Source organism: Puntigrus tetrazona, unplaced genomic scaffold (assembly GCF_018831695.1).
Source record: "Puntigrus tetrazona isolate hp1 unplaced genomic scaffold, ASM1883169v1 S000000233, whole genome shotgun sequence".
Lineage (NCBI taxonomy): Eukaryota > Metazoa > Chordata > Actinopteri > Cypriniformes > Cyprinidae > Puntigrus > Puntigrus tetrazona.
The window spans coordinates 145,001-157,503 of NW_025047901.1; the positions used below are offsets into that span (position 1 = coordinate 145,001).

At 37.9% G+C, this 12,503-nt stretch overlaps 1 protein-coding gene across 2 annotated transcripts in view; it reads right to left on the bottom strand.

Moving 5' to 3' along the window:
- Positions 1–12,163, bottom strand: part of acvr2ab (activin A receptor type 2Ab) — a 22,541-nt gene extending 10,378 nt beyond the window's left edge. Inside the window, exons 1-4 of one of the 2 annotated variants that reach the window (XM_043230829.1) lie at positions 11,320–12,163; positions 2,121–2,328; positions 1,920–2,020; positions 1,358–1,512 (exon numbers count right to left, since the gene is read on the bottom strand). In XM_043230829.1, the coding sequence (XP_043086764.1) occupies positions 1,358–1,512; positions 1,920–2,020; positions 2,121–2,328; positions 11,320–11,374 (519 nt within the window). In that variant the 5' untranslated portion in view covers positions 11,375–12,163. Of the gene's footprint in view, positions 1–1,357; positions 1,513–1,919; positions 2,024–2,120; positions 2,329–11,319 lie in introns of both variants that reach the window. The other variant, XM_043230828.1, reaches the window with a different exon arrangement.
- Between the last annotated feature and the right edge of the window lie 340 nt (positions 12,164–12,503).

The window sequence follows — 12,503 nt, forward strand, 5'->3', positions numbered from 1 at the left end:
ATTAATCCATGCACACTGGAAATGAATGAATAAAGAGGCCAGTGCAGACCACGGCGAGCGCAGCGCAAACTCAGGAAGGGTGAGAACTAAAGCTTCAGCAGGGCATGATGGGAGAGTGAATGAAGCGCTTACCTCTATCATGATATGAAAGGCATGCTAGCAAGAGAGGAACAGAGGGGTTTTACTGTTTCTAGCACACTAGTGCTGGGACGTGAGGAAGAACGAGCTCTGAACGCCGATGTGTGTCTGTGACTCGTGTTGTAATGAACCAACTAAATCTCAGACCTGCTCAAAATGGACCGATCACAACTTACACAACATTACGAATTTTATAGAGATCTCTGGGACGACATGAATCCTTCAAATTAACAGATTTATTCTTTCTGTTGTACAAATGTCTCTAATAAGAACGAATAATATTGATTTGAAAAATGATCAATCGCTCTGGAATGAGAAACAAGCTAGAGAAACACTTTTCCTCGTTTTGTCATTTTGTCTAGTTTTCCCAGTGCAAATTACAAAAAAAAAAAAAAAAAAAAAAAACAAATATATATATATATATATATATATATATATATATATATATATATATATATATATATATATATATATATATCATTTTTTTACTTGTTTATATATATATATATATATATATATATATATATATATATATATATATATATATAAAAACTTTTTTTATTTTTATCTCAATTTCATTTAAAATAAAATAATTAAAATAACAAAAAAGTATATATATATATATATATATATATATATTTTTTTTTTTTTTTTTACATATATATAGTTTTTATTTTTATATTATATAAAAAATGTATATATATTCTTTTATGTAGTTTATTTTACTTGTTTATATATATATATATATATATATATATATATATATATATATATATATATATATATATATATATATATATATATATATATATATATATATATATATATATATATATATATATATATATATATATATATATATTTGTTTTGGGGTTTTTTTACCAAAAAAACAAAAACTATTCTTTTTTTGGAAAATACAAGTAAAATTGACATTGACATAAAAAAAAAAAAAAAAAAAAATAGATACTTAATTAACACTGTCTTGGGAGAAATAAGGGTCAGAAAAATTCTTTTGAAGTAAGTTTATTTTCCTGAGCCCACCGGAAGATGTTTGTTTTAAACTGCAGTGCAAAACAAGTCCTAAAATACAGTGCAGTGAAATATTTGCCGCCCGATGGGAGACTAACTGATTGCTGTTGTTATGAATGGGTTGCACAAAAACACAAGGAAACAAATGCTCCCGTTCTCCAGGTATAAAGATGATACTGAGATGAGGTACCTGTGACGGTACGAGCAGCGGCGGGTACGACAGCTTCAGATGACGGTACATCCAGAACGAGATGATGAGAATCACAGCTACAGCCATGACGGGAATCAGAGAGTAGAGCAGCGTGGGAAACAAGTCCGGCTTCGGAGGAACGGGGTTAGATGTGGCTAGAGAGAGAGAAATATAAAATGGATGTTTCACTAAAAATATCGTGCGGCACAACAGCTTTCAACATGGGTAATAATCAGAAATGTTTCTTGAGCAGTTAATCAGTATATCACATAAAAAGTATATCACAGTATATTCACATAAAAGCAACTGCAATAATATTTTAGAATTGCTTTTTTCTGCATGTTTTTGGTTTGATTTAACTGAAATTAAAATATATTTAGTGCATCTTAAAGTCACGAGCAGTGAATATTTTAGAAATCGAACAATTTCACATGGATATATAAGTGAAGGTGTATGCTTCGCTGCAATCGGTCTTAAAGCGTGCAGATATCACGGGGAACACTGCGTCCTGTCCTCCCTGTTCTCCCAGCAGCTTCACACTGAATATGTGCGTGTTACTCACGGTCAATTATCACTGGATTGTAGTGAAACTTCTCGTTGCACATGTTTCCCTCGCAGCAGCAGAAGAAGACGTCTGGATCCTCCTTGTGCTCCACACACTCGCTGCTGCACGCACACACACGCACACACACACGCACACAGATAACGTGTCACCACCGGTTCGCAAGCAATCGGAGTCATGTGAGCGGGCGCCTGGCCGAACCTGTCGTAGCAGTTGACGTCGTCCAGCCAGCAGCCCTGCTTGACCATCTCGATGGCTCCCGAGCGGTTCTTCCAGGTGGAGAAACAGTGCCGGCGCTTGTCCTTCTCTCCGTAGCACGATTCGATCCCGCTCTGGTTCGTCCCGTCCTTCTCCCAGCTCACATTGTAAAACGCACACTCCTGCGTCTCCGAGTGGCCGAGAATGGCTCCTGAGGAGAAAGAGACTATTTGGCTCAATGCATATCAAATCTTAAAATACAGTACACTGTAAAAAACGATCTTTCAAAGATGAGCATGAAACAGAGTCTAAGTGTCATGTTTAATCTCGCATGTCATTTTTGTTATTATTTGTAAGTGAGTGAAAATTGCTTCTACCCTTTTTTTTTACGGTGTATCAATGCATGAATAATTTATCATATCATATTTGGAGCTTGTGCAGCACAAACATTCAACATGCTATATAATGCTTTCTTTCACTTCAGAGCTGAGCATGTTCAGCAGAGCTCCCCTCGCATCTGGTTTCAAAAACGAACACACAATAATCGAATAAAACATAAAAAAAATAAAATGAGTGTGTTACAATGCATGCTGGGATTGCATGCAACGCTGCCTAAATCGAGGCGTTTTAAAGGCCGTATAATCATACATGTCTAATATTTTGTATTTTGCAGTTTGCAAGACATGCACGGTTCAAAAGTTTGATCAAAAGTACAGTAAAAACAGTAACAGTGTGAAACATTACTACAATTTCAAAGAGATGTTTTAGTGTGAATATACTGTAAAACGCGTTTCATTTCTGTGATCAGATCTGAATGTTCAGCGCTCTTCAGCCTCACATGATACGCCAGAAATGATTCTGATTTGCTGCTCAAGAAAACATTTTCGATTATTATCAGTGTTGAGCTGCACTTTTTTTTTTTCTCTCGGCGAAAACCTTGATGCATTTTATTTTTTTTTAGTCATAGTTGAATAAAAAGTTCAAAAGAACAGAAACAGAAATCTTTTAATATTCAACGTCTTTAATGCACGCTTAATGAATGCAAGTGTTGAGCTGTGTATCAATCGTACTGACGCCAAACTCTTGAAAAGCATGCATGCACAGGAATGCCTGGTGTGTGTGTGTGTGTGTGTGTGTGTGTGTGTGTGAGGCAAGGGCTTGTATTTCATCCACAACAGCTCATTGAAGGGAAGGAATGCTAGAAAGGCGAGACGTGGAGCAATCGGACATTTCTGCTGACAGACGTCTTTGACCTCTCTCAATAATTCAACGCACCGAACAGATTTCCATTGACTTCAGCCCACTGAACATTCACAGAATTCCTCCACGCGAGCGTCGCTGAGACACAAACATGAAACGCCTTCCTCGGCCGCGGGGCAGAGACGCCTGATTATCAAATAATTATCAGCTTTCAGAGTAATAGTCGACTCGCTTTCATAAATCACAGGATTAAACGAGCGACAGGCGCTGATCTCTCACACGATGTTATCGAGCTCGTTCGGCTTTCAGCCGGTGGAAATATTTCTCCTTTCCTAAATGTCACTTTCATTCTTCTGGAGTCACGTGTGAGTTTCTGAATGCTGTGTTTGTGCCTCGGGAACCTTCTGGTGTCTCAACACGCGTCTGCCTTCTCGTCAGGAGTCGTATGTCTTCTCTTAATCGCCTCAATTAAGATAAAATCATCGCTCTGACACGTTCCACTGAAGTCAATGCAAAGCTTTTATCAGTCCCTTTAATGTTTTCTTTTTGAAATCTGAACGTGAACATTAAATCATCAGCATTACCGTACGAGAACAGTGCCTTGTAGTCGTCTAAGAGTATTAAACTGGGAGCATTTCAAAAATAATAAATCTATGAGTATTAAACTGGGAGCATTTCAAAAATAATAAATCACACACACGCACACGCACACACACGCACACACACACACACACACACACACGCACACACACACACACACACACACACACACACACACACACACACACACACACGCACACACACACACACACACACACACACACACACGCACACACACTATCACCAGCAGAGGGCGATGGCACCCAACCACTCATTAACTAACAAAGCAGTAATTATACACTGTGTGGTCTACAATAAATCACTAAAGTGCAAAGATAATCACTTTTTAGGATAATAACTTCAATAAAACAACAATAAACTTAACTTTAACAATCATTGTTTATTAACTGGAACTAAGTCTAACGTCAAGATTTTTATCAGATACAATTATTTTAATGTAGTTCGATGCCGTTTCTATATATATATATATATATATAATAACTATTAAACTTTGTCTGAACTGCATAACGTCTTTAAAGAAATAATCCATGAGCTTTCTGACAGTTTCGGTTTCATTTAGCGTCTCTTATTCTCTTTCTCTGCAGATTCATCAGATCAAAACGTCAAAACATATCAGCTATCAACAAACCATTAAAATCACAGTCTGTGCTGTAAAGCCATCTATAATTAACCGCTAAATGATTTCAATGAACATCATTCAGATTATCCGGAATCGAGACCCATTTAACATGATCTGTTTTTCTCAAAACAAAGTTCCTATTTGCTCACTTTCTCTTGATATGTATGTAATTTCCAGCACAGAATCACAGATCACTTCCTGTGACACACACACACACAGACACACACACACACACGGACACACACACGGACACACACACACGCCATTTTTACCACCTAATCTGGCTCAAATTTACCCACAATACAGTTCTTCAGCCATACGCTGCCAACAGCAATCGATCACAAACTACAGACCTGAAACAGATGAGATACACTATATTTACATGTAATATATATTTTTAATAATAAAATACATTTATGTAAAATTGCATTGAATAATACATAATGTAAAATGAAGATATAAATATTAAATCATTTTTAAAAGACGCAACATGTCTATTAAATTAAAACAAAGATATTTTTGCAAATTAAATTAAACTAAAATATATATTTCATTTTATATTTTATAAAACTAAATATAAAAACATTAACTCAATTTTTAAACTATACGACATTTCTTTAAAGATTTTAAAAAGTTTTTTTTTTTTGCTTTGCATTCTGAAAGTGGACGTTATTAGTATCAGTGCACCACAATTGTATTTTGAATGTGGTTTGTCTGCATTAGTGTCAGTCGCTGTGCGCCGCTTCCGGCGGCTCTGAAGCGCTCTGAATGAAGCGCTCGTACTCTCAGTAATGAACTAATGACGCCGGACACCAGGCCTGCTGGGACAGACGTGTAAATCACAGGCCCAATGCAGGAGGAGGCACTCAGATTTACAAGAACTGCTGCAGAAACCTCGCAGGGAGCCAAATCCAATACACAAAATCAATGCGCTGCCTCAAACGCTGAGCATCCTGTACAATCAGCACTAAAACCCACACACATTCACAGCCCAGGAATAACCGAGGACACAAACGAGAGCAACGCTTTATCATCTGCAGAGAGCAGAAGAAGAGCGGCGCGTCCAATGGAGAGACTGAACGAACTAAAGCAATGCAAACTGTACTGTAAGTGTTACGCTGAAATAAACATATCAACTTTAATCTAAATGGCTCAAATGCTGCCTAAAACTTTAAATATTGGTATGCTTTTGAAATGCAATATGATCATCAGCACAAGATCACAGGATTTCATTTCTTCTTCTTCAAGTTTGTTTCGTTTGACTTATTATTTTATTTTAGACAATATAAGTGGAAACAGGGCTATTTCTAGTTCCATGGTCCGAAATGACTTAATAATTTTGATCAATCGTATTTTAAATGAACATTAAAAAAGCAAATATCTAGCTAATCTGTTTGAACTGCTTTGCATGTCATGTCTCTTAATCAATGTTTACATTTACATTCAGTCGTTTAGCAGATGCTTTTAAGCAAAGCGATTTACAAAATGAGGACAATGGAAGCAATCGAAATCAATGAAAGAGCAATGATATGCATACGTCAATATATAACAAGTCTCAGCTCAAAGCAGTACATGTAAGGGTTTTTTTTAAATTATGTAATCAAACAGAGAATAGAGCAAGCATTTGTTTAAACGTGAATGTAAGTCAGCGTTCGGATTTCTATCGCAATCTCACAACCAACCGACTCGACCTTATTTGGTGAAACGTTCAGCACGGTGACTTCCAAGAAACCCGTCATACATGTCAGTAATGGCTCACAATGCCAAGTTAAACTAGATTAGCTCACAAGGGGACTTTCCAAGACACGCAATGCATATAAACGTTACATGGGCTAAAGTAAGTGCACCCCTTTGAGCTCATATCTGCGTTTTTGGTTTGATTGACAGACATACAGTAAGACAAGTCTCTGATTCTCTAGTCTTACATCTGCTGGCAACATGAAAACATCTAGGACTTAATAGCCTCAGTGGAGCAAACAGTGAAGAAAAGGATTTCTATTGCTAACAGACATTACAAAAAAAAAACAAAAAAATTTGAGCCTGATATATATATGTGTGTGTGTGTGTGTGTGTGAGACTGAGTGATTGTAGCGTGTGTGTGTGTGTGTGTGTGTGTGTGTGTGTTTGTGCTTTACTTAAAACACTATAAACATTTACTGGAATAAAATGTAGATAAAAAAATATTCAGCTAGTTGATTTCTACATCAATAAAAATAAATAAATAAATAAATAAATAACTATATAGACAAAAGCAAAAACCAAACAAAAAGACCAACACAAAATGTAAAAAAAAGAAAAGAAAAAAAAACTTTATGAGATCTGCAATTACTTGAAGACACTTCACTTCAATCTTAAATTACAAAAGTAGACCTTAAATAAGAATTTTGAAACAACCTTCTGCTAACAAGGACTAAAACTAAGACGTGAGTTTCCATATTCTCAAATCGGACAGCTGTTGCTGTGCTTAAGCAGAAACGTCCATTTGTAAAGCAAACAATGGTTTCATGTCTTGTATCTGAGGCATTTGTGTGTTTAGTTGATGCTGTAGAACAAATAAAGTGGTATTAATCCTAGACCTCCTTCTAAAGAGCCAGAGGAAATTCCTGAGGAAAGCCGTGCTGATTTAGTCTTCTGGGCTCGCTGGTAAATTGACGTCATGACTGAACACCTCTATTGTAAGGGTCAGGAGGGAAGAAGAGCAATAAAAAATATATTTAAGACTCTTTTCAGCGTAAGAAACCTTGACTGATATTATAAGTAGAACAGAATGTGAGGCTTCGAAGGCTTCTGGTTTACTGCCCCCATATTTACATTCACAAACCAGCACGACTCTCGACCGGCATCATATTTTACCCTTCGCTCCGACTTTCAGTCTATTCAAACACTTCACAGCTTCTCTCGAACACACACACACACACACACACACACACACACACACACACAGAGTTTCTGAATCTCTCTCTCTCTCTCTCTCTCTCTCTCTCGGTCTGTCTGTCTTCTCCAGTTTCTCTGCAGATTCATCAAATGAAATGCTTTCAGAGTCTGTAAGTCCTCCGTCTGCCAGAGGAGCGTTCCCAGAGTTTGGCCTTCCTGCTCCGGACGCGCTGGAGCCAGAGCGGCTGGACGGAGAGGCACATCTGTCTCGAACGCAACCACCAACGCCACCCACATGCTGAGAGACGGCTGCCCATCTGGAGCTGCAGATGAGCCTCCACGCTCACAGAAACGACTAGGACTAACGGCAGACACCTCATCCACACTCTCAAATCCTCAACGATATTAAGTGCGTTTCGTTTATGCTCACTGTAATAAAAAGTAAGAGCATTTTGTGCAGCATTACAGTAAAGAAATAAAAGCAAAATACTTCTAGGAAAATGTGCTAAATGTTCAATAATGGAATAACGTCACAATTCTGAACGCTAACTTTTTTAAGTTATTATTGTAGCCGTTTTAGGAAAGTATTGTTTAAATGTCATTTGTTTGGCTTTTGTTTCAGTTCATGTAGGTCAAGCACACAAGTATCAACAGCTACACACGTAACAGCCCTCAGAACGGTAACAACGCGTTTTGGCAAGGAACTTTCTTGTGTGAAGAAAGCGTTACGCTTTATATTTTAATTGGACAGTTTCTGAGGAAAACCCTGGCTTAACAGTAGCTGTGTTTCCATCCAAAGATTTCAATTAAACGTATGCGCAAAAACATTTGAATAACGCATAAAACATGTGAAAAAAAGCACGATTTCCATCCAACGAGTCAAAGAGAACAAAATCATCACTTCCTGGTAAACCATGGCATTAAATATCACTGGGAATATAGGAGAAGCCACTGAATTAAATCATTTTCATATATGACTTCAATTACTTGACTTTTCCGATCGACATGGAGTATTTTTTATTAATGAGATATTCCAAAATTCGCATAAAAATAAGAAACTAGCTAGTGGTGCACCAACTCCAGATCTAGCTCCTCTTATTTTATTGTTGTTACAAAAGATCATTATATAACTCCTGTTACACTAGTATTTAGTGAAGTGAATAAAAAGTCTTGTCATTCTGAGGTCTGTTACTCGTCTGTAGTTATAAAAAATACAGATGTGTACTTATACTGTGGTTACATACTACATACACCAAAAACGTTTCTTATTAAAACAAAAAGAGAAAGAAAGCAATACAGTAAATGCTGGTTCTAAAACAGGCTTTATGTTTCTACAGTTGTAGACTTGACTTAAAAATCGTATTCTCAATCATCTTTTTTGCCCAAAAGTAAACGAGCAGGACCTGTGGGATTCCCGCATCATCTTGAGACGCCTGAGAGTGACTTTGATCGGCGGTGAGCTGCTCTTAGAGCCGGTGCGTGAGGTTTGCCGGTGCGGGGATTTGCTCGCGGCTGTAACCTTGGCATAAGTCTACGTGAGCCCTACAGGCTTATACTAAAGAGGATGAGGGCTGCTGCAGACCTTTGGCCTACTTCAGGACTGGTTGAGCAAGGAGAGAGAGAGAGAGAGAGAGAGAGAGAGAGAGAGAGAGCAAGAGAGAGAGAGAGAGAGAGAGAGAGAGAGAGTGTGTGTGTGTGTGTGTGTGTGTGTGTGTGTGTGTGAGTTTAGTAAACACCTTCACCTGTCACTTCTGATAACTTCTCGTGTCACACGATTTACCAAATGACTGTTTTCAGACAGGTTTCCCTTGTCAGACTGCTTTAAACAATCCGAGTAAAGTTCCAGTCTACGAATGAAGTAATTATAACCAGTGTTTTGTCATTTGTACTAATATTAGACACATTTAGAAATATATGACAGTAGTATCAGACACTGGTTAACATATCAGCTGAACCTTTTTGGATAAATAATTCCGTAAAGAAACAACAACTTTAACTTACGAAGAAGACGGTTCCTTCTGGCAAAAGAAGGTTCTCAAGATTATAAAAAAAGTCAGAAATAGATGGTACTTCGTGGAACCAAAAACGAAGAACCATAAGCACCTTTATTTTGACGAGTCTACTGAGAAGAATTACACACTTAACCTTAAAAAAAAAAGGTCATTTCTCAGGGTATACACCACAGTAAAAAACACACTGGTGAAAAACTCCAGCGCTGCACGTCAGATAGACAAAGCATACTGGTCTTTAATGGCATTAGAGTTATTCTGCGTCAGACTCCGTAACCTTGAGCAGAGAAGCGTTCTTTAAGAAGACCGCTATAGTGTCTTATCTGAGTGAGCATCTGACCAAATCCAGACTGATGAGAGAATGTTACTGCCCTCGTCTGTGACCCCACAGCTCATCTGCTCCAGACTGTGTTCTTCTCATCGCCTAGACTCTTTATCCATCTATCCGTCTCTACATACACAGCAGCAAACAATAAACCTCTCCAGAGTTTGGTCTAAGGTGTTTTGTGTGATCAGAAGAAAAGCTCCTCCCACTTTGTTAAAAAAAAAAGCCAATGACAATCAAGATTCTAACAATTCAGTCACAAAATCACAACGTGCTAAAAAAGATGTTCAGAATAAATAAGTTAATAAAAGGACTTGTTTACTGTATCCTACATGAAAGAATCATCACTTACAGGATTGCCACCTAAAATAATGAATTATTATTAGACGATTAAATAAGCAATATATGAAAACTCTGCACATTTAAATTGACAAATCTATCCACAAAGAACTGTTCATTCATCAGATGTCAAATGTCAATGCCATGCAGATTCCTCATGCACTAAAGGACTGATGCATTTCAATGATTACAGCATGTTTATACGGACATGCATAAAGCATACACTATATAGCATAAACCTTTGGAGATTTGTAATCAAAAAAGAAAATAAGAACAATAATGCTTTTATTCACCGCAAAAAGCATTAAATTCATCGAAAGTGACAGTAAAGGCGATATTATAAAAGATTTCTATTTCTAATTCAAATAATTGCTCTTCTTTCAAACTTTCTGAAAAAAAAAAAAAATCAAACGTATCAGTTTCCATAAAAATACTGGCAGCACAACGGCATTTTTCTTAAAGCATTTCTTGCAACAAATCAGCAAATCAGAATGACTTCTGAAGGATCATGTGACACTGAATACTTCAGCTTTGTTACATGAATACATATATTTACATAGAAAATTGTTATTTTAGTAATTCTTTCAAAATGTTGCTGATTTTTAGTCAAATACGTGCAAAAAAACAACTTTTGAATAGAATGTGTGTGTATATATGTATATGATAGATAGATAGATAGATAGATAGATAGATAGATATGTAACCGATCGTAACGAATCTGATTCAATAGCTCAAAATAACACTTTTTACAACATTCTCAAATCTTGCTCAAATTCCTACCGGATATATATATAAAAATCGAACTAAAAATCCTCTTGTTCTATAGCATAAACGGAGGCATTCATACTGGACTTCAGTGCAGCACATGACAAACATCAGAGGTTACACTTTATTTTAAGATGTCCTCGTTACAGTGTAACATCACATGTACTTTGGGTAACATGGTTCGGGTTACCTGCGTGTAATCACGCGTTATGAAAGTGAGTACATGCGACGTGCGTAACAGGGACACCTTCAAATAAAGTGTTACCGCATCGCAATCCTGTAACGCGTAACGCACGTCAACACGCGGCTGTAACAAGCAGCTCATTGTGTCACTGGCAAAAGCTTTAAATTAATCCGAGTTACTCATAATCCTCGACCAGCGCCGGGGTCAACAGGCTGCAGTTTAAGACATGAAATCAGACTGGATGTAACGCAGAAACCTCTACCCACCTGATGAACAGGATACGAGGAATATGGCCAAGGCCAGTTTGGTGTCTGTCCTCATTTTCGGTGCAGATTCTTGTACTGCAATAAATCCCACCGACACCCAAGCTGATAATCCGCTCCCTCTAAAATTAATGTTTTAATATTGCCAAAAGCATTTATTTGTGAGCAAACAGGTCCGGATCAATGTGTAAGTCTGCAAGAGAGGTTTAGCGTTTGAGAGATTTGACAAATCCTCAGCCTGGAGGTCAGAGCCCGCGTTTCCGTTTGCATAGATGAGATATCAAACATTAATACAATCATACTGCATTAGAAAGTGACAGCGGCGGGTCCTGAAACTTATGCACTAATATCGATCAGCATCGATCGCGCGAGGCTCACACAGAAACAGCGATCGTTTCGAGCTCATCGCCATATGCACGGGGAAAATTCCTATTCATGGTTCAGTCAAGTTCAAAAACATCCCGATATGATCTTCTGGTTCTTTTAGAAAAATGCTTTGAATAAATCTGATTTAGGTAATCAGAGGCGCGATCTTCGTTCAGGAGCACGCGAATGTAAATCCAGCTCGGGGTTTAAACACACAGCAACTAAAACGAATCAAATAAATACTGCGTTTTACAGCGTCGGATAAACCGTATTCCTCCGTAAAATCCTAACGCGCCTCTGAAGCGCGTTTTTCGTGCGAGTGATCCCGGATCAGATCAGACGAGAAGAGACGGTCTCGGCTCCATTTCTCTGTGTTGAAATGCCGTGAATCCGCTGAAATAAACCCTCGGAGGCGTCCATATATTCTCTCGCGTGTCCTGAACACAACATGGCGAACAGCACCGAGTGTTTTGGTTTTTTCCTCTCCTCCACTCCTCCTCCTTTCATCCACTCCTCCTTCTCTTTTCCAGACAGCAGATATTTCCAGCTGGAGCTTGTTGAGGAGTCTTTGTTTCTGTAGGGGGCGCTCGGTGGCCCAAAAACCGCTGCTGCCTCGCACGGCATTCAAATCTCGATTTTAACCTTTTGGGTTTGATGCAAACATACGAAAACTTAAAAGTGTGATATTCCACATAAGCTATTCTCAAGGACGTATCGATGGCACGCATATTAAAACGTAAAGCCCTCGCTATCTTTAAAAAGAAAAAACACCTAGTAATCATAAACGACTCTGATTGGTCCAACCTTATCCGCGCTGAGAA